General features: G+C 43.0%; 2 protein-coding genes across 10 annotated transcripts in view; one reads left to right on the top strand and one right to left on the bottom strand.

The window, feature by feature from the left end:
• SLC24A1 (solute carrier family 24 member 1) overlaps nucleotides 1–17,966 on the bottom strand; it is a 44,661-nt gene extending 26,695 nt beyond the window's left edge. For 3 of the 6 annotated variants that reach the window (XM_008016214.3, XM_008016218.3, XM_073012255.1), the window contains exons 1-3: nucleotides 16,698–17,966; nucleotides 10,341–10,441; nucleotides 3,318–5,330 (exon numbers count right to left, since the gene is read on the bottom strand). In XM_008016214.3, coding sequence (XP_008014405.3) covers nucleotides 3,318–5,207 — 1,890 coding nt within the window. In that variant the 5' untranslated portion in view covers nucleotides 5,208–5,330; nucleotides 10,341–10,441; nucleotides 16,698–17,966. Of the gene's footprint in view, nucleotides 1–3,317; nucleotides 5,331–10,340; nucleotides 10,442–16,697 lie in introns of those variants that run through there. The other 3 variants (XM_008016215.3, XM_008016219.3, XM_073012256.1) reach the window with 3 other exon arrangements.
• A 104-nt stretch (nucleotides 17,967–18,070) lies between these two features.
• The window catches only part of INTS14 (integrator complex subunit 14), a 32,734-nt gene continuing 23,950 nt past the window's right edge, over nucleotides 18,071–26,854 (top strand). Inside the window, exons 1-3 of one of the 4 annotated variants that reach the window (XM_008016221.3) lie at nucleotides 18,071–18,196; nucleotides 21,630–21,913; nucleotides 23,519–23,626. In XM_008016221.3, coding sequence (XP_008014412.1) covers nucleotides 21,692–21,913; nucleotides 23,519–23,626 — 330 coding nt within the window. In that variant the 5' untranslated portion in view covers nucleotides 18,071–18,196; nucleotides 21,630–21,691. Of the gene's footprint in view, nucleotides 18,498–21,629; nucleotides 21,914–23,518; nucleotides 23,627–26,854 lie in introns of all 4 variants that reach the window. The other 3 variants (XM_008016224.3, XM_008016222.3, XM_008016223.3) reach the window with 3 other exon arrangements.

Below are 26,854 nucleotides of genomic sequence, written 5' to 3'. Positions count from 1 at the left end.
TCTAGATAATCAGGGCAGAATAAACAGTAAAGTGAAAGATCCTCAGATTCTGAGCTGTTGAGCTCAGAAATTCAACAGCTATCAGGTGGGTGAATATCCAGTAATAAAATGGATTGTTCTCTGCTGATTGTGTGTTTCCAAGTTGCTCAGGAAGAAGAATACCTGCAAATATGTTGCTCTTTGTAAAATACCACGTGGCCATTCCAATTAGTTTATTTATTATCTGTAGCTGCTTTCACACTACAAGGACAGAGTTCAGTAGCTTTGACAGAGACTATATGGCTTGCAAATCCGAAAATATTTACTGTCTGGACTTTTACAGAAAAAGTTTGCCAACTTCTGCATAGCTCATCCATTCACTTTACAGATGAGGAACCTAAGGCCTGTTTGAAAAGCAAAGTAACTTTGTAGCATTTTGCCCAGGGTTCACTTCACTGCAGTTAATTTTCTCTAGGCTTATCCCTTCTACTGGATACAATCTTTTTATTTCCCACACTGGCTTTCATTTAACTTAATAATAATGGTTTGTTGTATTGCATTGACTTGCCCAGGGTAACAGGAATAGTCAGCAGTGGAACATGGCTTAAAACCCAAATATACTGATTCCTGATCAATGGTAAGGATCACCAAGTAGCTGTGTAACTTTGGCTGAGTTAATTATCCTCTCTGAGCCTCAGTTTCCCCATCTGCAAGATGAAGGTAATCTATTCCTTGTATGGTTTTATGAGAAATTGTTAAGACAATGTATGTATGGAATAGGCTCTCTGTAAGCATGGATTCTCAACCCCTGACTCCTTTGTCTCACTAAACTGGAGTTCTGGAACTTTTGGGATTACCTGAGGAAACTGAACTAAATACTTATGGAACTTCTTCTAAGAACAAGACACTGGGCTTGGCCCTTTAGGAGGTACAAAAATTAGTTCCCCATCTAGTGGCAGTGATAAGCCTGATGTGACCAGACTTATGATCTGGTTAAAGGGAAATAAGGCATCCTTGAAGGGGTGATGACATTTAAAAAATGCTAAAGGGGCCAGGTGTGGTGGTTCATGACTGTAATTTCAGCAATTTGGGAAGCTGAGGCAGGAGGATCACTTAAGACCAGGAGTTTAAGACCAGCCTGGGCAACATGGTGAGGCGCCCATCTCTACAAAATATTAAAAATTAGCTAGGCATGGTGGCACATCCCAGCTACTAGGGAGGCTGAGGTGGGGACTGCTTGAGCCCAGGAGCTCTAGGCTGCAGTGAGCTATGAGTGCACCAGTGTACTCCAGCCTGGGCAACAGAACAAGACCCTGTCTCTTAAAAAAAAAAAAATTCATACTGGATCTATTTTGACAAATAAGAACAGAGATGTAATCATCCCTGTGCTTACTAATTGGCAAGGAGTTGCTACTAAAGCCCTCGAAGAGTCCCTTCAGTAGGTTATGTATTCTCTTTTGAAATCATGATTATGCTTCATTTGTCCCGCAAGCTTTTCTTTGATGGTCTAACTTAGATCAAATGGAAAGTTCAGAGTTTGTGGAGACTAAATAAAAGCAGAATTACTATGAGGGACTAGGAAGCAAGTCAGAGGCACTTTGGAAACTGCTGGCCTGTTGTACACCAAAGTATTAGGCATTTTCTTCAGAGGAGAATACCAGGACTTCATGGCCACCCCTGAGAACTTAGCAAGGCCTGCCCTAAGAACTGCATTAGGAGAGAGGTTCCTGTTTCCTTGTATTAAATTCTGTAATGCTCTAAGCCTTTCTTTTTGAAGTCTTTGGCTTCATGGAGGATAGTCTGGTGGGAAATAGCACTGAATGGGGAGTTAGAAGACTGGGTTCCTGTTCCAGTTCTGATACCTGCTGGCTGTATGACCCTGGGCGGGATATTTCCTTTTTGGACCATCTGCAAATGACACAGTAGAAGCTCAATTGACCAGATCAGACACATAACCATTGCGTTGGGTCCTGACAGAACTGAACTCACTTGGACATGGGACATTATCATAGAATGCTAGAGTTAGACGGGACCTTTCAGCGATTAGTTGGATTCTATCATTTCTCCTAGAGAGGGCAAAGGACCTGTCTATGGTCACACAATTCATTAGAGGCAGAATCAGATTAGAACCCAGGTTTCCTGGCTCTCTGTTCCATGCTTTGGCCAGAACAACATGTTATCTAAAAAGTCTTAAAGGAAGTGCATTTAATCTCCCTTGCCTCACATATCTCACAGACACATTGCTGAGTTTGGTCTCCATCCTGCTCACTCATCAAAACTGCTCTGGATTAAGTAGCTAAGTCCTTCCACTCTGTATGCAAAATTCTGCTCACACCAGCGGCTTCTCTGAGACCTGGAATAGGCAGGCTGTGAGCCAACCCTTACCCAAACTCACCCTTTGGGAGCAGGAGAGAAGTGGGGTCTGTGTTCCCTAAGATACCCTCACTTTAGAGTCTCAAGGAACAAAAAACTTGGAATGATCCGGGTGTGGTGGTATGTGCCTGTAGTCCCAGTTACTCCCAACCCAAAAAACCCAAAAAATTTTGGAATTAATTTTCAGAGATCACTTCTGCAATTAATCATCTTCCAGGTTATTGAATCATCCAATGAATTTAACAAGAAGGTCCCTCAAGTGAGCAGAGAAGTTCTTGGAAAGGAACTCATGGGTCAGGAGAAAGCCCTAGGATTGGTGCTCCTGGTGTCTGATCTCCAATGCGCACAGAGTGAGGGGCTCTGCCCCCAGGACTAGCTTGTCAGTGGATGAACAGAGTTCCCATCTTCTCTAATATTTTCAGAACAAAACAAAAATATAAAAGCCTCCCCCTTCTCAGACCCCATCCAAGTCTGAAATGTGAGCTAACGGGATTAAATGAAAATGAGGGTGCTAGCTAAACCCTGAACGCCATGCACATGGAAGAGATTATCATTTTTCCTCGCCTGGCATCTTCTTGGACATTCTCCAAAGCCCAACTCAAATATCATTTCCAAACACCTGGTCATACCAACCCGAGCTCAAATCTTGGTTCCACTGCCTATTTGCTGTGTGACCTTGAACATGTGGTTTAACGTCTTTAGGCTTCAGTTTCCTCTCCTGCAAATGGGGATCATAATATGACCAGTTTATAGGGTGATTAAGGGTTGAGCCAATGTCATGCTTACAAAGGTCCCAGCACAGTGCCTGGCAGAGAATAGGTACTCTATAAATGTTGAATAAATAGTAAGGGAACCAGAGCATTCATCTCTTGAGGTCTGATCCAGCACCTTCTCTTCGGGTCCTGGCTTCGCCACATCCTTTCATGTCAAAGGGGCTAGAGAGGCCTGAGCCAATTTGTCCTTACCTTGCTGAGGTCTCCTAAGGCCATGACCTTAGCCGCTGGCCTCCTGCTGAGCTGCTCCTTCACCCAGGCCTCGATTTGCTTGTTCCACTTCATGGTGAACACATAGAAGGCATAGGCCAGCAGCAGCAGCAGGCTCTCCCACCAGGCAATAAGGCTGTCCAGGAAGAAGAGGATGAGCATTATCAGGTCAAGGATGTAGAAGGAGACATCACGGAATAAGGGCCACCAGGTGAGGTTGAGGATCTCTCGGGAGAAGAGGGAACAAGTGCCAATGACAAAGAGAATGTTGAACACAGCAGAGCCCACAATGGTACCGATGCCCACGTTGCTGTGGGAAATGAAGACACCAATGAGGGAGGTGAAGAGCTCAGGGGCAGAGCCTCCAGCAGCCATGAATGTGGCGCCTGCCACATCCTCGGAGATCTGCAGCTTGTCTGTGATGACACCTAGGGCTGGAACGAAGTACTCATCGCAAACAATGGCCAAGGCCACAAACACATACATCATGCCAAAAATGTGCAGGACCACCCAGCCCTGCCGCCGCTCCTCCACACTGAACAGATCTGGGGGGTACTCTCCCTTGGGAGGGAGGTCTGGCAAGATGGGAGGCAGCACTGAGGGACTGGGACTGAGCTCCTCTGGGAGCAGGGCCGTTGTGAGGCTTGGGGAGGGAGTGGTGGGCGTGGCTGGGGTTGGCTTCACAACCACACAGTGATGGACCTGCGTGGTCAGCTTTGCCCTGACTGTGGGGGTTGTTGAGGTGCTGGGTGCTGTGTAAGGTTTCTTTTCCAGCCTCCAGACTGTGGTTGGGGCTGTTTCGATGGCTGACACACTGGTCCTCGGTGAGGGATTCCTGACACTCCAGGCAGCAGTGAAGGCTTTGGTTTCTGATGGGTTGCTGCCTGTCATGGTGCTTATTGTCACCTGCCCCTCAGAGGTGGCTGGGGTATGCGTCAGGACTGTTCCCTGGGGAGTCTTCAGGTTGTTCTTTCCCACTAACCCCCAGGGATGGGCTGAGCTGTTACTTTCCACTCTTCTGGGGGGAGACAGATTGTTTTTTTCCACGATGCTCCTTGGAGAAGTCAAGACGTTTGTTTCTACCTCATGTGTCAGAAAAGTTGGGGTGCTATCAACCATTCCCTTCGGAGTGGTTGGGGTGGTTTCCTCCATTATTCTCTTAAGAGAGTTGGTTTCCAGTATTTTATAGGTTGTTGTAATGTCACTGTCCTTCACTGTTGTCCTGGGGGTGATCGCATGGCTTGTTTCCGTTGTCATGAATGTGGATGAAGCGTAAGTGACTACTCTTCTACCACGTGGGGAAGGAGTATACGTCACCTTTTCCCTGACTTGAGTTGGGCTATAGCTCTTCATTTCTCCTGTGGCTGTTGGGGTATACTTTTTTACTATTTGTCTGCTTGAAGTTGAGGTGTAGTAAGTCAGTGTTCTGCTGGATGTTGGGGTGTCTTCCCTCCTTCTTTCTGTACCTGCTGCTGTTGGGCTATAATTATTCTTGGTTGTTGTTGGGATCATCTTGGCTGTCCTTTTAGGAATATCGGGAATATTCTCCACTGTCATGCTCAGTGTTGCTTCATCACTGCCCACTGAGGCTTGGGGTACCAGCATCTCGCCCCCCATTTCAGAGCTAGGTTTTGGAGGGTTGCTGCTCACCATCATCATCTCTTCACTGGGGAGGTCCCGGCTGGCCAGTTTTACAGGCTGATGAGAAGAGACTGCTGCCCACAATGAGGAAAGGCCCCGGGGTCTTCTAAGGTGCTGGTAGGTAGAACTGATGATCAACATTCCCAGTAGGAAGAGGAGGCGACTCCAAGGAAGCCGCTTTGTCCGGAGTAACCGCCTATCTTGCGGCCCCATCCTGATCAATTTCCCCATGCTGGCCAGTTATATCTGGTTACAGAAGGCCTCCCATTCTGTCCTAAGATGGAGGCTACTCTGGGATTCAGGGTGGTGATCAGAGATTTCTCCATGAAGCCCAGCCAGGGGGTATCCACAAACCTAGATGGTAGAAAAAGAGATTATTTACCACTAAGAGGAGATCTGGGATCCATAACAGCCTCATATGGAAAAAAGTGATAATAGAAGCCCCAGGAACACAAAAGTATAATGCATGGGGTCTTTGCAAGAGTAAACTACTCCTGTCCCCTGCTCCAGAGGAAAATGCCTACTCTTAAGAGAAAGAGTACCTAGGGGTCCTCTGTACTATGTAGGCCTGCCAGCAGCCCAGGTTCCTGAGCTGGGGCCTGAGTGCTCTATGGAGTCTCCCTGGGCTCTCAGCAAAAGATCTGCCAGTACTCTTCAGGTCCAAGCCTAAGATGCTGGGAGCTCAGTCATCCATAGCTGGTGCCAGGCCACAGGTCTCACCTTATCAAAGGCAGGAAGGAGGTAGGGAGATATGGCTTTAAGCTATAGACAAAAAGAGGCAGTAGTGGAGGGTATTGCCAGGGACATTAAGGCTCCATGTATTTTTTTGGACTGACTTAAAACAATTCCACCATCCAGAGTGGGCAAAGCTTAAAAGTTAATGTTATAGAGCTTCCCAGAGAATACAGCATGGTGGGAGGATCATGGGAAATGGAGTTGAAAGCCTAGACTCCCTGTTCTGCTGCTTACCAGCTGTGTCATCCTGGACAGGCTGAGCCTTGGTGCCTCATCTGTGAAATGGGCATGATAACATATATATTGGTTATGCAAATATAATCTCTGGAAGGACAATTGGGTAAGGGAAACTGAGGATCAAAGGTCAGAAGGCGACTTATTTTCACTGTATAGTCTGTTAGTTTGACCTTTTTATCATGTGCATGTTATAATATTTTAAATTTAATTTAAATTAAATTAGAATATGAATAATAACAGTGTCACAGGAATGTTGAGAGAGTAAAAACATATGAAAAGCATTGAACAGGCCAGGCATGGTGGCTCACGCCTGGAATCCCAGCACTTTGGGAGGCTGAGGCGGGCAGATCACTTGAGGTCAGGAGTTCAAGACCAGCCTGGCCAACATGGTGAAACCCTATCTCTGCTAAAAATACAAAAGTTAGCCAGGCATGGTGGCACATGCCTGTAATCCCAGGTGCACGGGAGGCTGAGACATGAGAATTGCTTGAACCTGGCAGGCAGTGGTTGCAGTGAGCTGAGATCGCACCATTGCTCTCCAGCCTGGGCAACAGAGCAAAACTCTGTCTCAAAGGAAAAAAAAAAAAAAAGAAAAGCACTGAACAGAAAGGTTAGTTTTACACAAGAATGAAGGAGGGAAGAACATGAAAGGCCCTCAAAGAGTCCTCATTTTATAAAGAAGGGTATTGAGGCCCACCCTAAGTAAGTATTTATTAAATCTCTAATTAATGTCCATACACTACTACAAAACAATAAATGGAAATGATTGGTTTTGCATATGATATATTAGAAGTGAGCTGAGTAACCCATGGAATCTGTCTGGTACAACTCTTCGTCTGAGATATGAAAACACAGAGGTACAGAGGAGATGTGACTTGCTTAACATCACACAGCTAGTGAGTAGCCAAGCAGATGAGCCTCCTAACTCCCCTTTCTTTCTTGCATGCCACACTAATTGGACATGCAAAGGCACTTGTCTTAAAAAGCAAGAGAGGGACAAGCAAAAGGAGATGTAGGAATAAGTGAACTTCCTTCTTTGTCCCTGATTTCTGTAATTTTCTTTCCACTATCTCCCTGCAGCCCCCCGATCCTTGCCATGAACTCAACACTTTGCAGCAAGCCCACTTGTATCTCCAACAGAAATTTCAGAGGGTCTCTCTCTTTCTGATGTTCCTGTGTTATGTAACAGAGCTGAGCTGGCACCCCAGCTGATCACTCCTACCTAATTACATCATTTACCTTCAGATCTTGGCATCTGGCTGTCTTCTCAGCTCTGGAAACTCGTCAGAATCCAAGATCTCAAAGAGTGGGTCTGAAGCTGAACAGCAGGGAACACCCCATTCTCCTGCCCCCAGCTCTCCTATGGAATCCTAATTCAAGGCAGGGTCAGGTATGAAGGGCAGCTCAGGGGAAGAATATCCGATCGTGGCTAATACCCACCTCCTCTAAGAAGCTTATCAGGGCATTGCACAAGTTCTGGGTCCCAGTGCGCCTGACCAAGCCTGAAAGAGTGGGCCTTCCACCAGGGACACAGATGGGCTCACTGTGGGCCCGCAAAGTCAGTGGAGGAACTGGGGAGATTTCTCAAACTTGTTTCTAAGCTATGAGAATGAGAGGTAGTCTAGGGTTTCCATGCTTAGATGGGGAAAGTTTTGGAAAGATTCAGAAGGTGCCTGGGGCTTAAGAGATCAGAAGGCCTCAGTTAGCATTAGGCTCGACTTGCTGCTGTGTGATTCTAATGTAACCTACAAGTAAATGTGGGGATAATAATATCTGTCCTACCTATCTGTAAGGTGAATGTGAGAATCAAAATAAAAAACAAAGATTATAGAGAAAACACCATGCAAACTTCAAAGCAATTCATACATGAAATCTATTTTATTAGGCCTAAAGGAAATCCTTGGTGTAGAGGGCACTAACGGATCTCCCCAGAGCAGGCTGGGACATCCCAAGATACCTGAGGAGTTGGCATGCTGAGCTCCCTGCACCTCTAGTCCATGACTTGGAGCTGATCAAAGTGGGAGTAGGGTAAGGTAGTGGGGATCTCGTCATCCTAACCATTGATCTGGAAGCCATTTCAATCATTCAGCTAACTCGGCCTGATATTTACTGACTGTCCCTTTCTCCCTTTCCTGTTTCCTCCAGAGTACCTGGGTGCGTGATGCTTTGGGTTACTTTCATCTGAAATAGCAGGTAATCCTCACAGCCTCACCTCTGCCCTGCTTCACCTTGAGTGGCCTGGAACAGTAAGAAGGTCACCAGATCCCTCTGCTGAAGCCTACAGGAGTGCCCACCCACTGTGGAAGAGTTGGCTTCATCTCTGAGTATGCTGGGGTCACTCTGGATGTTGGAAGCCTGGGGTCAGGGCCTAAGGTCTGCTAGTTACACGTCCTTGCCTTTATGCTGCTGTGGGCAGAACCAAACCTAGTTCTTTCCCTTTTCATGCCACTGTGTAACACAGTCTCAAACTGGCCCAGAAAGATGAAAAAAGGAACATAATTCACAAAGTAAAATGAGTGATCTTTTTTTCTGAAACAACTCCTCTACATTTACAATGTTGTCAATATAAAAAATTCAGGGGAGAAGGAAATCCTCAGAAAAGTGATTCCTTTCTCTCATATATTCATAAATGTTGCCAAGGAGTTCTTCCTGGAGTCTAACCTAAATCCTACCTGTTGGGGGTAAACACAGCTTCTTCTGTCTTATTATCATGGGATTCTGGCACATTTTGAAATTCAGCAGGAAATTTGGCTGCTCAACCAAGAATGGAAGCATCCTCTGTACTAGCCATGTGAGTTTGGACAAGTTATTTAACTTCTCAGTTGCTATAAACCTCTCATCCTGTAAAATGAGAATGATAATGTCATTACCTGTTTGATAGGGTTGTTGTGGGGATTAACTAATTTGTAAAACATATTAACAGTGCCGGGTACTATTGTTGTTGTTATTCTGCTTTTAGGTATCACAATCAGATTGTGTTAGAGGGGTCAGCAGGTATCACAATCAGATTGTGTTAGAGGGGTCAGCAGGTCTCCATGCATTTCACTGTTACAACGTTCTATTGTGCATTTATTTGTGCAATCACCTGATTAATGTGTACAACTCTTACTAGAGCGGGTGAACTCCAAGAAGACAGGGACCTTGCCTGTCTTATTCATCACTGAATCCCCAGAGCCCAGAACAGTGCCTGGCAAACAATGAATGTATTTAATAAATAAATTTACTTATAAATAAATTTATTTATTAAATATATTTAATTTATATATTTATTTATATTATAAACATATTTATTAAATTAAATATATTTAATATATATTAAACATAAAAAGCATAACCCAGTGAGGAAGATGCTCAGAGATGGAGCCCCTGAGGGGATGGAGAGGGGAATGCCCACTTGAAAAGTTCATGACCTTTTGAGAGCAAATGGCTGGAGAATGGCCAGCACCACTGAGAAGGGGAAGCTGATCTGCTTTGCTCTATAAAATTGCCTCATTTTATACCCTCCCCTGGAACAGGATGGAAGAACTGATGGGGCAGATCTGGCTCTGACCCTCACGATAAAATAAGGGGGTGAGGAAGGCAGATCTTAGAGGTTTGGCAGGACAGCAAGGAGGCCTTTCCTTGCCCTCCAAAACTCTAGGCCTTTCCTAACTTTTATTAAAACAGAAAGAAGAGGGAACGAGACTTTTCATCTGACATAGAGGGTTTGTGGCTAAGGCTGGTTTATTTCTGGGCCTACATCAGGAGTTGCAACCGACTCTACAGTTGTACAGTGGAAAGTAGACAAGATTTGAAAGGGTCGCAAATTTTATTTCTTTTGTGTTTTTTTTTAACTGGCAAACAGCAAGCATTGATGGGTTGCAAATGTTAATGCCTTTAGGTCCTGGGTAGATAAAAATAAGTTACATCAATCATTTTCTAAGTAACTGGGGAGTGCTGGGGGCTATTTCTGGACAGAGAATAAATGACCAAACGATAGGTATTCCAATGTCAAACAATTTAAAAATATTAAGAAGCAAACAAATGAGTCTGAGGGCTGAATCTAACCTACAGGTACTGCTTTGAAACCTCTAATAAAGTAACAAGTCTGACGAGGAGCAAGCCTAAGATCTCTCATTCTCAGCTTCCTCATTTATGAAACCAGGAAAGACAAGCTTCCTCATGGAATTGCTATTAGAGTAACAGTGAGAGGATCTGTGGAAAAGCACTTTGATCTGTCCAACCTGTACAATGTCACAGCCTAAGGCCTTTTGTTTCTATTGTTTTATTTGTGCATATTATATTGTTTATAGGATTAAAAATGGCTGTATAGTTGTCACTGGTGGAAGACAACAAAATAAGTCCCCAAACATCCTATGATACATCTTTACAAGCCAGTGGCTAGAACCATACCTGAGACAGGGAGATGCAGGTGGTGGCACTTCACACTGAGTGCAGCTCAGAGACAGGATTTCATCCTGACAGCCAAGTGCCCTTCTGGTGAGGCCAGAGGCCTAGAGAAAAGGTCAGAGAGGTGATTTCAGAGGACTTCAGTGTGGCCAAGCAGGAAACCACACAGTCCCAGTATGATTCACAAAGCCCCTCAAAGTAAGAGAAACAGCCCACTAAGTAAAACTCCCATGTCAAATCTGACATTATAAAGGAATGATGATTGAGGCACAGCAAGATACCTTTTTTTTTCCTGTAAGCTGACAAAGAGTAAGAAATTTAAATAACACCCAATGCCAACGAAGATACCGGTGAGGATGTGTAAATCAGGTATAGCAGCCCAAGTGACCTTGTTAAACTGTAAATCAGATCATGTCCCTCCTGTATGCCAGACTTTCCAGTGGCTTCCCACCTCAATTGGAGAAAAAGCCCCTATATTAGTCTACCAGGCCCTTTCCAGCTTTGCTTGTAGTAGCAAAAACTGAAATCTAAATGTCAATAGGAAACTGATTACATAAATGATAGTAGCACATCTTTACGACAGTCAATTATATATAGCAGTTAAAAGGAATGAATGTGATGCCCAAGATATATTAATAAATCAATAACAATAAAAGCAAGATGCAGAACAGTACATATAATATTGTTGCATTTAGGTAGAAAGTATTATATATGTTATATAGTATATATAATATATATATACACATACACATATATACATACATATGTAGAGACAATTTTGCAAAGCATATGTAAGAATGGCTATACTTCTGTCACCAATAGATATAGAATGAACAAAAACAAACGACTCTGATATTTCACTTCTCCAACCCAGTAGCTAGAATCATACTTGAGGCACGGATATATGTATGGTTGCTTCTAAGAAAGCAAATGCTTATTTTTCACTTCATCTATTTTGAAACTTTGAATTTTGCCTGATGCAGTGGTACACTCCTGTAATCCCAGCACTTTGGGAGACTGAGAAGGGAGGATTGCTTGAGAACAGGAGTTCAAGACCATCCTGGGCAACATAACAAGACCCTGTCTCTAGTAAAAGAAGTATTTATGGCAAACCCACAGCCAATATCATACTGAATGGGCAAAAACTGGAAGCATTCCCTTTGAAAACCGGCACAAGACAAGGATGCCCTCTCTCACCACTCCTATTCAACATAGTGTTGGAAGTTCTGGCCAGGGCAATCAGGCAAGACAAAGAAATAAAGGGTATTCAATTAGGAACTAAGGAAGTCAAATTGTCCCTGTTTGCAGATGACATGATTGTATATTTAAAAAACCCCATCATCTCAGCCCAAAATCTCCTTAAGCTGATAAGCAACTTCAGCAAAGTCTCAGGATACAAAATCAATGTGCAAAAATCACAAGCATTCCTGTTCACCATTAACGGACAAACAGAGCCAAACCATGAGTGAACTCCTGTTCACAATTTCTACAAAGAGAATAAAATACCTAGGAATACAACTTACAAGGGATGTGAAGGACCTCTTCAAGGAGAACTACAAACCATTGCTCAATAAAATAAAAGAGAACACAAACAAATGGAAGAATATTCTATGCTCATGGATAGGAAGAATCAATATCGTGAAAATGGCCATACTGCCCAAAGTAATTTATAGATTCAATGCCATCCCCATCAAACTACCAATGACTTTCTTCACAGAATTGGAAAAAACTACTTTAAAATTCATATGGAACCAAAAAAGAGCCTGCATTGCCAAGGCAATCCTAAGCAAAAAAAACAAAGCTGGAGGCATCATGCTACCTGACTTCAAACTATACTACCAGACCACAGTAACCAAAACAGCATGGTACTGGTACCAAAACAGATAGATAGACCAATGGAACAGAACAGAGGCCTCAGAAATAGCACCACACATCTACAACCATCTGATCTTTGACAAACCTGACAAAAACAAGCAATGGGGAATGGATTCCCTATTTAATAAATGGTGCTTGGAAAATTGGCTAGCCATACGTAGAAAGCTGAAACTGGATCCCTTCCTTACAACTGACACAAAAATTAATTCAAGATAGATTAAAGACTTAAATGTTAGACCTAAAACCGTAAAAACCCTAGAAGAAAACCTAGGCAATACCATTCAGGACATAGGCATGGCCAAGGACTTCATGACTAAAACACCAAAAGCAATGGTAACAAAAGCCAAAACAGACAAATGGGATCTAATTAAACTAAAGAGCCTCTGCACGGGAAAAGAAACTACCATCAGAGTGAACAGGCAACCTACAGAACGGGAGAAAATTTTTGCTATCTACCCATCTGACAAAGGGCTAATATCCAGAATCTACAAAGAAGTCAAACAAATTTACAAGAAAGGAACAAACAACCCCATCAAAAAGTGGGCAAAGGATATGAACAGACACTTCTCAAAAGAAGACATCTATGCATCCAAGAGGCACATGAAAAAATGCTCATCATCACTGGTCATCAGAGAAATGCAAATCAAAACCACAATGAGATACCATCTCATGCCAGTTAAAATGGCAATCATTAAAAAGTCAGGAAACAACAGATGCTGGAGAGGATGTAGAGAAATAGGAACGCTTTTACACTGTTGGTGGGAGTGTAAATTAGTTCAACCATTGTGGAAGACAGTGTGGCGATTTCTCAAGGATCTAGAACTAGAAATACCATTTGACCCAGCAATTCCATTACTGGGTATATACCCAAAGGATTATAAATCATGCTACTATAAAGACACACGTGCACATATGTTTCTTGTGGCACTATTCACAATAGCAAAGACTTGGAACCAACCCAAATGTCCACCAATGATAGACTGGATTAAGAAAACGTGACACATATACACCATGAAATTCTATGCGGCCACAGAAAAGAATGAGTTCATGTCCTTTGCAGGGACATGGATGAAGCTGGAAACCATCATTCTCAGCAAACTATCACAAGGACAGAAAACCAAACACCACATGTTCTCACTCATAGGTGGGAAATGAACAATGAGATCACTTGGACACAGGGCGGGGAACATCACACACTGGGGCCTGTTGGGGGTGGGGGAGTGGGGGAAGGATAGCATTAGGAGAAATAACTAATGTAAATGATGAGTTGATGGGTGCGGCAAACCAATGTGGCACATGTATACCTATGTATCAAACCTGTACTTTGTGCACATGTACCCTAGAACTTAAAGTATGATTTAAAAAAAATTAAAATTAACTTTGAATTTTTCTCCATAGACACAAATTAATTTTTTTTTTTTTGAGACAGGGTCTTGCTCTGTTGCCCAGGCTGGAGTGCAGTGGTGCGATCTTAGTTCACTGCAACCTCCACCTCCCGGGTTCAGGTGATTCTCATGCCTCAGCCTTTCAAGCAGCTGAATACAGGTGCCCACCACAACAGCTGGCTAATTATTGTATTTGTAGTAGAGACAGGGTTACACCATGTTGATCAGGCTTGTCTCGAACACCTGACCTCAAGTGATCTACCCACCTCAGCCTCCCAAAGTGCTGGGATTACAGGTGTGAGTAATCCATGCCCGGCCTCCCAGCCTTACAAATTACCTTTTATAATTTTTTAAAAACTAGTTTTATTTGGCTTTATCTTCTTTTTCATTGAAACATGCCACCAAGGTTTTAAGAGGGTGAGTGGTGAGCCTGGAAAGATAGGTCAGGGCCCAGATATGAGGGGCCTTTAAAAATTTAGACTTGATAGCATTTTGTTTGTTTGTTTGTTTGTTTTTAGAGATAAGATCTTGTCCTGGCTGGAGTGTAGTGGCACAATCATAGCTCACTGCAGCCTTGAACTCTTGAGCTCAAACAATCCTCCTGCCTCAGCCTCCTGAGTAGCTAGGATTACAGGTGCACACCACCACACCTGGTTAATTTTAATTTTTGTAGAGACAAGGTCTTGCTATATTGCCCAGGCTAGTCTCGAACAGCTGGGCTGAAGCGATTCTCCTGCCTCCACCTCCCAAAGCACTGGGAGCCACCACACTAGGCCTTTATAGCACTTTTCAAAGGAAAGAGTGTATAGAATAAAGAAGTTCCTTTCTACTTTCTTAGAGAAATGTAGTATCTACCGAGTTTTCTCTGTTTTCCCCTTTGAAATTTTTTTTTTTTCCAGTAACCTCTCTTACTCCCCTCCTATCTTCTTTCCACAAATGCACATCCACCATCACATGCCAGACCCTGGGGGATCCAGCGGTGGATAAAGCTCACCCTATTTTCAGAGCAGAGGCAAAGTTAATTGGAATTGGAAATGTGTAAAAGCTTTTCTTTGTTCAGTGAGTCTTTTCATTATTTAAAATAGAGAGAAGCTTTGTGGTTTTCTCAAATGCTCTGGAAAAAACTGAAAGAGGATTGAGAGCAATTTTAAAAGGAGGAGGGAGCACAGTTTTCCAAATACATTTCAAAGGAAAAGAGGGAGAAACCTATGGATTAAAAGAGACTTCTGAGATATAGCAACGGATTTCAATATCTGGATCTTACTTGGATCCTGATTCAAATAACCAAAGTGTAAAAAGTAAAATGTATGATATTTATGACACAACTGAATATTTGAAAGCTGATTAGATATTTGATGATCTTAGGGATTTATTGTTAATTATGTTAAATTTGATAATGGTATTGTAATTATATATTTTTAAGTTCTCTTTTAAAGATACATAAGGAAACATTCTATCTGGGATCTGCATCAAAATAATATGTGGGGAGAAGTCGGTAGGGGTGTACATGAAACGAGATGAGGATTGCATTGACAGCAGAAACTGGGTGAAGGGAACACAGGGATTTATTATCCTAATCTCCCTATCTTTGTCTATGTTTGAAATTTTCCATAATAAATTTTTTTTTCAGAAGAGAGAAGGGTCATATTTATGATATGTTTTGACTTCTGCTTTGGTGAAAACAGTGAAATAGGGAGGGGGGAATAATGAGAGGAAGAGGCTGGAGCTTAGAATTATGATTTGGGAGTGAACAGTCTCCAGACTAGAGGGGCAGGAAGGGAAATGCAGGGCAAAGGACATCATGGGAGTGTGAGAAGAGAGGGAAGAATGGAAAAGAGAAGTAGGCCCACTGCTTTCCCCTCCCCCACCCCTCAGCCTTTTCTTCACTTACTCATTCCCTACCCCTTATCTCTGTAGATGAACAATCATCTTGGGGCCAAATGCAGTGGCTCATGCCTGTAATCCTGGCACTTTGGGAGGCCAAGGAGGGAGGATCGCTTGAACTCAGGAGTTCAAGACCACTCTGGGCAACATAGTGAGACCGCCATCTCTACAAAAAATTTAAAACTTAGCCAGGCATGGTGGCACGTGCCTGTAGTGTCCCAGCTACTTGGGAAGTTGAGATTAGGGGGGATTGCTTAAACTCAGGAAGTCAAGGCTGCAATAAGTCATGACTATGCTACTGTGCTCCAGCCTGGGTGACAGAGACCCTGTCACCACACACACACACACACACACACACACACAAATCACCCTGGGAACTTAACAAGATTCTCAAGCACCAAGTCATGAAATTCCATTTCCATTTCACTTGGCAAGGCCTGGGAATCTGCATTTTCAACACGTGCTCTAGGAGATTTAGATATCTAGACTTCCCTTTGAGTTCCCCAGTACCTGGCCCCTGTGAGAGCATTGGTTTTTCTGTCATTAACCTTTATTCTGTCAGAGTGGGGATCAAACTGCCTTTCAAAGCCTTTGGGACAGCAGTCCACCGTTTCGAGCCAGGAAAAAATAAAGGGAATGAGAGATTATGCAAAAGAAACTTATTTATTGATTTCCTTTAATGTGTGTGTGGAAACATGCAAATGCTGAGGGTTGCTTGACTGGGGAAAAGAAATTCATCAGTCAGCTATGGCTTGAAAGACACCTCCTTTAAGACCTTCTAACCTTTGTGCTGATGTTCTCTGATGTTATAGTCACTGAACAACCTTCTGATTTGTAATGGGATTCCACTAAGGAGGAAAAACAAACTAGTTGCCCTAAGTAGCACAGTCCTCCTGGCAGTTGTGCCTTTTATCATCAATTTAATATATTGATTTTTTGCTTTCCAAGTCTCCCAAAGCCTGTTATTCAGAGGAACTAGGTCACAAGATTTGATCATCCATCAGCGAACTAACTTAAGCTTTAGGGTTGGGTAAGGTAATGAATCAGACCTTGCAACTGAGCCAGAATTACCAGGAGGACAGTAACCCTGTGGCTAAGTCATTGTCACATTAGGGGTAACCAGACACTTGCTTACCCACACATTCTTGGCCACATCCCTCCCAATAGGGAAAGATTAGAAATTATGACTAAGTTATCAGGCTGCAGCCTTACTTACCTGGAGCCCAATGCCTGCTCAAGCATAATAGGTCTTGACATGATGAGATGAGCCAGGTTGGGGAAAGAAGTTTTGAAGCACAGGGCAGTCTGCAGGGCCCTGGGCCCCAGTGCTGGCAGGGATATTCCCAGGGACAGGAAAAAACTACAACCAACTGGACCCACACTCTCCCACAGAACAAGCTGTGAGAAGTCAGATAGAGTCGTCTGTTCAGTTCAAAGCATCCTCCTTCCTTGTCCCATCCCCTAATCTCACCCCATCCCATCAGCTAAAAGAAAAAGGCAAATGCCTGCGGCCTTCTCGAGGCCTTTCTGTACTCACTTTGCAACCTATGTGGTTCCACATTGTTCTTTGAACCATAACTACTCAGGGGCCTGCTGGCATCCATCTAAGCCTATCTCTAGCTGGGATTCCCTGGCTACCTACATGGTTAGAAAGAAAGTCACCTCTTGCCCTCTTAAGGACTTCACTGAGGCACAGGCTGCAATGGAGACACCAGGCGGCCAGAGTGGCAGGCAAGAGCCCATGTTGCTTTACAGGGAAATCTGAGCATGCATGCCTTGTCCAGGGTGAGGGGAACGAAGGCCCCTCAAAGAGGGGATGGGGGAATAAAGTGAGCATTTGGGCTGAGGAGACCACGGGGCCAAGTCTTGAGGTAAATTGGGCTCAGGTCAGCTAAAAAGGATATACAAAGCGTACCTCAGCCAGGAATTACAGTTTTGGTTTTTTTTTTCCCCAAAAGCCTGAAATTCTCGTGTCTTAGCCTCCCAAGTAGCTGGGATTACAGGCACCCTCCACCATGCCCGGCTAATTTTTGTATTTTAGTAGAGAGTGGGTTTTCACCAAAGCCCAGGCTGGTCTCAAACTCCTGGCCTGAAGTGATCCGCCCACCTTGGCCTCGAAAAGTGCTGGGATTATAGTCCTGAGCCACCGCGCCCGACCAGGAATTGTAGTTCAGGAACTGTAGTCTAAAAAGAATAGGAAGAGGATTCTGTCAACCGGTTCAGAGGATACGAGAGAGGGGGCTGAAGACTGACGAGGAAAACAGCAGGAAGGGTTGGGCTCGTGCACCGACAGGGCCCAGGGAAGTGAGGGGACAAAAGTGTGAAGCGGTCACAGAGTCACAGGGCCAGGTGAGGCCCATGGGTCAGTGGGGCAGGAGGGGGAGAAAAAACCCCGAGAATGGGGAGAGATACAGGGCAATGCAGAGAGACAGGGCGACAAGCCCCGACCCAGCCAAGGTTCAGAGAAATTGGGGATTTGTGGGAGGAGAGGGGTGGCCGCGGATTGGCCATCGCGAGGAGAGGCCGCGCCCCCTAGCGTCCTTCCGGGCTGAGCCAGAACCCTACCCGGGCGACCCTGAGGCTCGCCAAGGACCGCCCCGCCTAATGCGGAGTGTCGGCGCCGGGTTCCCTTCTGTCGCGCGGCCCTATAGTTCCGGCTGTGGCGCGCGGGCGGAAAGTTTATGGTGACGGACTGTGTCCGGCGATGGGCACGGGGTGAGTGGGAGGCCGAGGGCCTATTGCTGCCTTTCGTTGCTTATTGGGGTTACAGGTGAAGGGGATAGGGGTGAGGAACAACCCAGGGCCAGCGCTTGGCCTTCCCGCCACCCTGGCGGCCGCCCCGCGCCGTCCCTGAGGCGCCAGTTCCGGGGCGCTGCTCCCGTCCTCCCCTCTGTTTCAGGCTCGGGGTCCCCAGCTCCGCGTAAACTGCACGATTTCGCTCTCTGCTCAGCCCCGCTCTGCACCCCCTTTCCGTGAGAGACTTCCAGATCTCACATTTTCTTGACTGATTTTTAAGGTAAAAATACATCTCCCAGATGCGATTTTCAGTCTGGACTTTTAGAGATGAAGTTGTATCGGAGAACTGGGCAATTATAGCTGATGGACAATTGGTATTCAAGGCCAAATAGGTGGCTAGGGCCTATTTCTCAGACCGTTCTTGAGAAAGAAGAGCCCTAGTTGTTTGAACAGTACACATGGGAAGTGGGTGGCGGTGGGAGACTTGAGGCTCAGAATCCACCCAAGTAAGGAATACATAGTGTTGTTCTCACAAAATTGCTAGACTGTGGTGGGCAGGGATTTTTTTTTTTTTTCTTTTTCTTTTTTTCTGAGACAGAGTCTCGCTCTGTCGCCCAGGCTGGAGAGCAGTGGCGTGATCGCGGCTCCCTGCAACCTCTGCCTCCCAGGTTCAAGCAATTCTCCTGTCTCAGCCTCCCAAGTAACTGGAACTACACGCGCACGCCACCACGTCTGGCTAACTTTTGTATTTTTAGTAGAGATGGGGTTTCACCATATTGGTCAGACTGGTCTTGAACTCCTGACCTCAGGTGATCTGCCAGTCTAGGCCTCCCAAAGTGCGGGGATTACAGGCGTGCCTGGCCTTTTTGTTTTTTTGTTTAATCAGGCCTAGACTGCTTGAATGAACTATCCTTCAGGAATTTTCAGTTCCCTCCTTTACTCCAACCTGAGTACTAAATTGATTTCCCACGACTTTGTAACTGTTAAGGAGGTACATTTGGGAGTAGACACAAATGCATCAGTTGGGAGAAAGAGCCAGTTCCAGAGATGTCTTCAAAGAAGGCAAGACTGCCAGCTGTCATCTGTCAGCAGCAGATTTCACGGGCCGAAAGTGCTTTTTTGTATTTGATCTAAGTCTGTGTAAATGTTTCCTCCCATTCTCCTAAGACGTGAGGGCAGTACTCCTCATGATCCTCAACTTGTAAAAAGGCATCCCTGCATGAATGGGACTACCACAGGAGCTGGGCAGAGGCGAGGGAGTCCCCCATATCTTTGCTTGAATGAGAAGAGGAAATGTGTTTCTGGTGTCCAGAGTTAACATTTATAATGTATTTTGCTAAATAATATATGGTATATCTTGTGATTTAGGAGTAGTTCATTAGTTATTATCAAATTGTTGGGCACCTACTATGTGCCAGTTACTGTGATAAGTTTTGAGGAGACATCATGGGCAAAATCTGGCATGGTCCTTGCCCTTAGTGAGCATATGTTATGGTGTAGTTGAACCAATATTGTACAGGACCTCACTTTTTTTTTTTTTTTTTGAATCAGGCCTATACTGGTTGATTGAACCATCCTTCGGGAACTTTCAGTTTCTTCTTTTACGCCTATGATTACAACCTGAGTTGTCAACATTGTTTCCATAAACCAGTGTATTCTGAGTTCAAAACAGCCTGCTTACAAATGGAATTTTGGCCCGGCACAGGGTAGCTCACGCCTGTAATCCCAGCACTTTGGGAGGCAGAGGTGGGTGGATTACAAGGTCAGGAGTTCGAGACCAGCCTGACCAATGTGGTGAAACCCTGTCTCTACTAAAAATACAAAAATTAGCCAGGTATGGTGACACGCACTTGTAGTCACAGCTACTCGGGAGGCTGAGGCAGGAGAATGGCGTGAACCCAGGAGGCGGTGCTTGCAGTGAGCAGAGATCACGCCACTGCACTCCAGCCTGAGCAACACAGCAAGACCCTATCTCATTAAAAAAAAAATGAAATTTTAGAATATGACACATTTGCAGCTGGGCACTATCCTTAAACAAGCAGTCTGGCTACTGTTAAATGTTTTGAAGTGAATCCCAAAAAAGAAGGTTGTGAACATTAAATTTGTAACTGTTTATATCCACCTAATCTCTCATTGTATGTATGCATTATGATTTTTATGAAGTTGTAAGCAATGTATAATACAGTTCTGGGACCTGCTTTTCTCAGTTACTAATGCTTTCTATACTTATTTTTGTTATTTATAGTACATATTCATTTATAGTTTTATGATATTTCATCATGTCAGTAGACTACAGGTTGCTTAATAATAGAGTAGCAGCAAGCTGTATTCCCGTGAGCAGGTCTGTGTATCTGTAAACTTTTTTATTTTTGAGCACCAAAATGTTTTCTTTATGCTAATTCTCAATCCATAATTTTGAATAACTCCATTTCTACATTTTGACTTTTCCACACAATTTCGTGAGATAATTCCAGCTTTATAACTTTCTTTTCTTTTTTTTTTTTCTTGACCCAGGCTGGAGTGCAGTGGCATGATCTCAGCTTACTACAACTTCCGCCTCTTGTGTTCAAGCGATTCTTGTGCCTCAGCCTCCCAAGTAGCCACCACGCTCGGCTGATTTTTGTATTTTTAGTAGAGACAGGGTTTCACCATATTGGCCAGGCTGGTCTCAAACTCCTGACCTCAAGAAATCTGCCCACCTGGGCCTCCCAAAGTGCTGGGATTACAGGCATGAGCCACTGTGCCTGGCCTTAAATATTCTTTAATTTTGTTCTTTTCCTTCACAGTTGAAGTACCATTAGCCAGTTGATGTACAATGAGTACTACTGAGGCTAGCAGTTTATTACTTTTGTTATGCTTAATGATTTCCAATTTGTCTAATTTGGTTTATGACTTTACTAGTCTTTTCATTTTTATATTTGGCATTCATTTTACTAAAACAAGGGCACCAACCAACAAAATAATTAAACACATGCACTAATACTGCAAAAAGGTTGTGACGGTGCCAAAAAACAATGGTTGATTGTCAGATAGCACCACCATATGACAATTAGAAATGTTCTTCAGTAAATTAAGTGTTAGAGAGGAGATGTAGGAGTTTATTAAGTTGCGTAAAAGTCAAATGTGTGAAAGTCAAGGGCTACCTGAAGTTAGCAGGGCCTTTTTTTTTTTTTTTTTCCCCCAGTAGATATATTTAGATAGTCCTTGATTTATGGTCACTTAATGGGTGATTCTAAGAGTGGTCCTTACAATGAACTAAGCTGCTCACTTCCCTCTCACTGAGTTCCCTAGGGATTATTCCTCACCTCAACTTAAATGGTGTTTGCCTCTGCTAATTTCTGGGAAATTAAAGTTATGGTGAAAAATATTCTTTTCTCTCCATAACATGTAAGACCTTATTTATTTTCTACAGCATTTCTCTGTTTATAGCTGTCTGTTTGCATTCTGATTGGGAACACTGGGATCGTTTTCATCATGCCGACAGTGGTGGTAATGGATGTATCCCTTTCCATGACCCGACCTGTGTCTATTGAGGGGTCCGAGGAATACCAGCGTAAGCACCTAGCAGCCCATGGTTTAACGATGCTGTTTGAGCACATGGCCACAAATTACAAGCTTGAATTTACAGCACTCGTGGTTTTCTCATCACTTTGGGAGTTGATGGTCCCCTTCACAAGAGATTATAATACCCTACAGGTATAAAAAGTAGTAAGTTATTGTATGTACAGGGCCTAAATTTATTGGGAGGAAAACTGTGTTATAATGCATTGAACATTTAGAACTTTGGCATTATTTAGTAAGTCTATTAATACTTAATATGTGTAGCTAAACAACAAGAATTCAACAACCAGTAGGTCTTAATGCCTGCTGTTTCTTCAGTACAGCTATGAGTTAGAGCTGTGAGTTTTTCCCTTATTTTCCTCTCTTGGTTTTCTGGAATTCTCTGTGGAAAAGTGAGCATCTCAGGATGTAGTGCTCCATTCCCTAAAATTTAGGCTCTTTAGGCTCAACACTTAATTTTTTTCTACTCTCCCATAAAATTTGAGGAAATGAAAAATTAGCCCTTTCTTGTTCTAGAGTAATTCAAAATGATATTTCCTTTCCAACAAATAGCTTTGATTTTGATACCAATAAATTAAAATTTTTAAATCTCAATTGGTAGATACTGTCTTTCAAAGGTGTTTTCTGTGTCATGTCAGAATTTACTTTCTGACAACATCTCTAAATGATAGTATTTCCAGCAGTGCCTAACACAGTGTCTTACCCATGGTGAGCAGTCAAGAAGTGTCTGTGGGCCAGGTGTGGTGGCTCACGCCTGTAATCCCAGCACTTTGGGAGGCCAAGGCGAGAGGATCACTTGAGCCCAGGAGTTTGAGACCAGCCTGGGCTATATGGCAAGATCCCATCTCTATTTTTAATAAAAAGAAGGGGAAAAAATAAAAGAAATGTTTGTGGAATTAAACTGAACAGTTTAACAATTGTTAGGTGGTTTAGAAATCCAGGCTCAATACAGTTTGAATTTTTTAATACAAGTAACAAAATTTTGTTAAATATTCCTTTTATTATCTCAGATTTTTTAAGTGCCTTAAAAGCTTTTTTTTTTTAATTACACTGACTTAAAAAAATGTTTTTAAAATTTTTTTCATGTAAAAGGATATTAAACTTTTGGTATATATGCTGACTTTCTTACAGGTGAATAAACTAAGGATTTCTGATGTTTCTGTGGTTCTGAAATTTAGAGAATTGCTATATAAGGAGTGAGACGTAATGTTTTAGACCAGGAACCCTGAAGTCAAACTACATACTTACAAATCCAGGTTCTGCCACCTTTAGTCATGAGACCTGGGAAAGTTATTTAATCTGTCTATACTTTAATTACTTCATTTAAAGATAGGGTTAATAATCTATACCTTATAGTTTTATTGTGATAGCTAAATACATAAAAGTGCCTAGGATGCTACTTAGAACATAGTTAATATTCAGTAGATTTTGTTATTATTTTTGTGATGTGTTTAAAAGTTCCTTTTAATTTTTTCCTTCAAGGTCCGCTTATAAAGATGTAAACTTGGTGGACTGTTCACTCTTACCTGATAAGAGGATAGAATAAACGGAATTCTTTTCACTATCTTTAATAGTTGAAGAAGTCTTTTCTAGCATTTTTCTTTAAGAGGCTATGCTTTGGTGCTCTCAGATACATCAGTGTCCCCTGTGTAACATTCATACTTTGAACAATTTATGTTGTTTTCTAATAACTAATTAAAACTAAAGAGTAACTAGCAATTTTATCTTTTATTCAATAAGGAAGCACTAAGTAATATGGATGATTATGACAAAACCTGCTTGGAGTCTGCATTAGTTGGTGTTTGCAATATCGTTCAGCAAGAATGGGGTGGTGCAATTCCTTGCCAGGTAATGATCAATTCTTTTTCATTGCTCTAAGTTAACAACATTAACCACTAAGGTGCTTCGATTTTCTTCAGGCTCTGACACAGCATGCATTGTAATTTCTACAGACTAGGTTTTACTCTATTGGTATCTTCTTAAGTGAAGGTGCTAAATCAACACTAATGTGTTCAGAAAGCAGCAAAATTATGCCTTAAGGAAAGCATCCTCCTAGTAAATTGACTTATTGCAAACTAGTAATGTTATATAAAATACAAAGGGCTCACAGTGGAATTTTTGAACTATACTCCTTGGAAGGGGTCATTATAATTTTGAGTGATAAAATTGTAAACATCAGTATAATATAGCTTGTCTTCATTATCTCAGTGCAATTATTCAGCAGACTTCATTTTTCTTGTTTTTGGACACAGGGTCTCACTTTATTGCCCAGACTAGAGTGCAGTGGAGCTATCATGGCTCACTGGAGCTTCAACCACCCAGGCTTAGGTGATTCTCCCACTTCAGCCTCCTGAATAGCTGAGACTACAGGCAAATGCTACCACACCTGGCTAATTTTTTACATTTTTTTGTAGAGACCGGGTTTTGCCATGTTGCCCAGGCTGGTCTCAAACTCCTGGGCTCAGGTGATCCACCCACCTCATCTCCCAAAGTGCTAGGATTACAGGGGTGAGCCACTATGCCCAGCTTTATTCAGCAAACTTTTAATCTTCTCAATTGAGTTGTCTTAAAAGTGAGGAGCATAAAACATAACATCTGGCCAGGCGCGGTGGCTCATGCCTGTAATCCCAGCACTTTGGGAGGCCAAGGTGGATGAATCACCAGGTCAAGAGATCGAGACCATCCTGGCCAACATGGTGAAACCCCCATCTCTACTAAAAATACAAAAATTAGCTGGGTATGGTGGCGTGCACCTGTAGTCCCAGCTACTCTGGAGGCTGAGGCAGGAGAATCGCTTGAACCTAGGAGGCGGAGGTTGCAGTCAGCCAAGGTTGCACCACTGCACTCCAGCCTAGCGACAGAGTGAGACTGTGGCAAAAACAAACAAACAAACAAACGTAAAATCTTTTGCTCTTTACTTAGACTCCACAGTAGGCCACATTAGCATCAAATCAGAGCAGAGTAGTAGCAGAAAAAATAACTGGAAATTTGCTCTATACAGATACTTTTGAAAAGTAGTAACATATTTTGAAGGAAAAAGAAACATTGCTAAAAGAAATATCATAATAGTCTACAACAGGAGTCCGCAAGCTTTTTTTGTATTTTAGGCTTCGTAGGTGTCTGTGGCAACTACTCAGCTCTGCTATTATAGCATAAAAGGAGCCATAGATAATAAGTAAATGAATGGGCAGGGCTGTGTTTAAATAAAACGTTGTTTACAAAAACAGACAGTGGGCCAGATTTAGCCTATGGGCCATGGTTTGCTGGCCCCTGGTATGTGACTTTTCATTATAGGGTCAAACACAGGATTCCTCAATAGTGTCGGTAGCATCACTAGTATTTATTTTTTAATAAAACAAAAAAGATTGTAGCCAGGCATGGTGGCTCACACCTGTAATCCTAGCACTTTGTGAAGCCAAGGTGGGAAGATAACTTGAGCCCAGGAGTTCAAGACCAGCCTGGACAACATAGTGAGGTCCTGTCTTAAAAAAAAATAAAAAAGATTGTAGTTGCCTGGGAGTCAGGGAAAGGTATGAATTGACTCAAAAGAAGCAGGAGGGACTCTGGGACATGCTGGAACTGTTCTTTACCTTGTTCGTGGGGGTGGTTACACGACTGAATGCAACTGTCAAAACTCATAGAACTGTATACTAAAAAGAGTGATTTTACTGCATGTAAATTATATCCCAATAAATTCACCTTTAGAAAACAACAAAAACATTTTTTTCTTGTGAAAACCACCCTGTTTTATAGAATATAGTGGATACTTGCTAAAGAAATCAATAAATGCCTTTTGATCAATTTCTTTTCAGAAATAAAAAAACTTTTTATGGCATCTCAGCTTAAATAAATAATATAGCTTATTATTTATTTTGGTAAATCCATGCATATAGGATGTCTTATTTCCTAACATTATAGTGAATAAATGAAGTTTTGTTGTCAGTATCTTCTGAACTGAAAGCTAGCAGGTAGCACAGTTTCATTTGCTATTTCTTCTTTGGTTTTAGAGGAGAAATTCAGATTTTAAGAACCAGACCTTGTGCATCATGCAGACTTCTGACTTTTATGATTTTCTTCTTTTGAAAAAAAGGAAGAATCTGAATTTGAGATATACTGTATGTAACCTGAGGGCAAGGGGCCAAGCCTGAATCTGTCTCTAGTAAAAATACAAAAATTAGCCAGGCATGGTGGCACATGCCTGTAATCCCAGCTACTCAGGAGGCTAAGGCAGGAGAATCACTTGAACTGGGGAGGCAGAGGTTGCAACAGTCAGCCGAGACGTTCCATTGCACTCCAGCCTGGGCAACAAGAGAGAAACTCTGTCTCAAAAAAAACAAAAAACATTGTAGTAGAGGTGGTGGTTACTGGTTATTGTTTCTATAATCAGTTACTATATAACAAACTTGTTAAATGTGGAATTTTTTTCCAGGCACGATGGCTCACACCTGTAATCCCAACACTTTGGGAGGCTGAGGTGGGCAGATCATCTGAAGTCAGGAGTTAAAGACCAGCCTGGCCAACATGGTGAAACCCTGTCTTTACTAAAAATACAAAAATTAGGGAGGTGTGGTGGCATTCGCCTGTAATCCTAGCTACCCGGGAGGTTGAGGTAGGAGAATCACTTAACCTGGGAGGTGGAGTTTGTAGTGAGCTGAGAACGTGCCACTACACTCCATCCTGGGCGACAGAGCGAGACTCTTGTCTTAAAAAAAAAAAAAAAAAAAAAGTGGAATTTTTAGGCAAGATTTGCTTTTTTATTATTATTTTTTTGAAACACAGTCTTGCTGTGTCACCCAGGCTGGAGTGCAGTGGCATGATCTCAGCTCACTGCAACCTCTGCCTTCGGGCTTAAATGATTCTCATGCCTCAGCCACCTGATGAATAGCTGGGACTACAGGAGTGTGCCACCATGCCCTACAGAAGTGCACTACCACAGCCAGCTAATTTTTGTATTTTTAGTAGACAGGGTTTTGCTGTGTGTGTCAGGCTGGTCTCGAACTCCTGGTCTCAAGTGATCCTCTGGCCTGAGCCTCCCAAAGTGCTGGGGTTACAGCTGTCAGCCACCACACCCAGCCT

The sequence above is a fragment of the Chlorocebus sabaeus genome, chromosome 26, assembly GCF_047675955.1.
Source record: "Chlorocebus sabaeus isolate Y175 chromosome 26, mChlSab1.0.hap1, whole genome shotgun sequence".
NCBI lineage: Eukaryota > Metazoa > Chordata > Mammalia > Primates > Cercopithecidae > Chlorocebus > Chlorocebus sabaeus.
The sequence above is the reverse complement of the archived record's forward strand: the minus strand, read 5'-3'. Positions and strand labels throughout refer to the sequence as shown.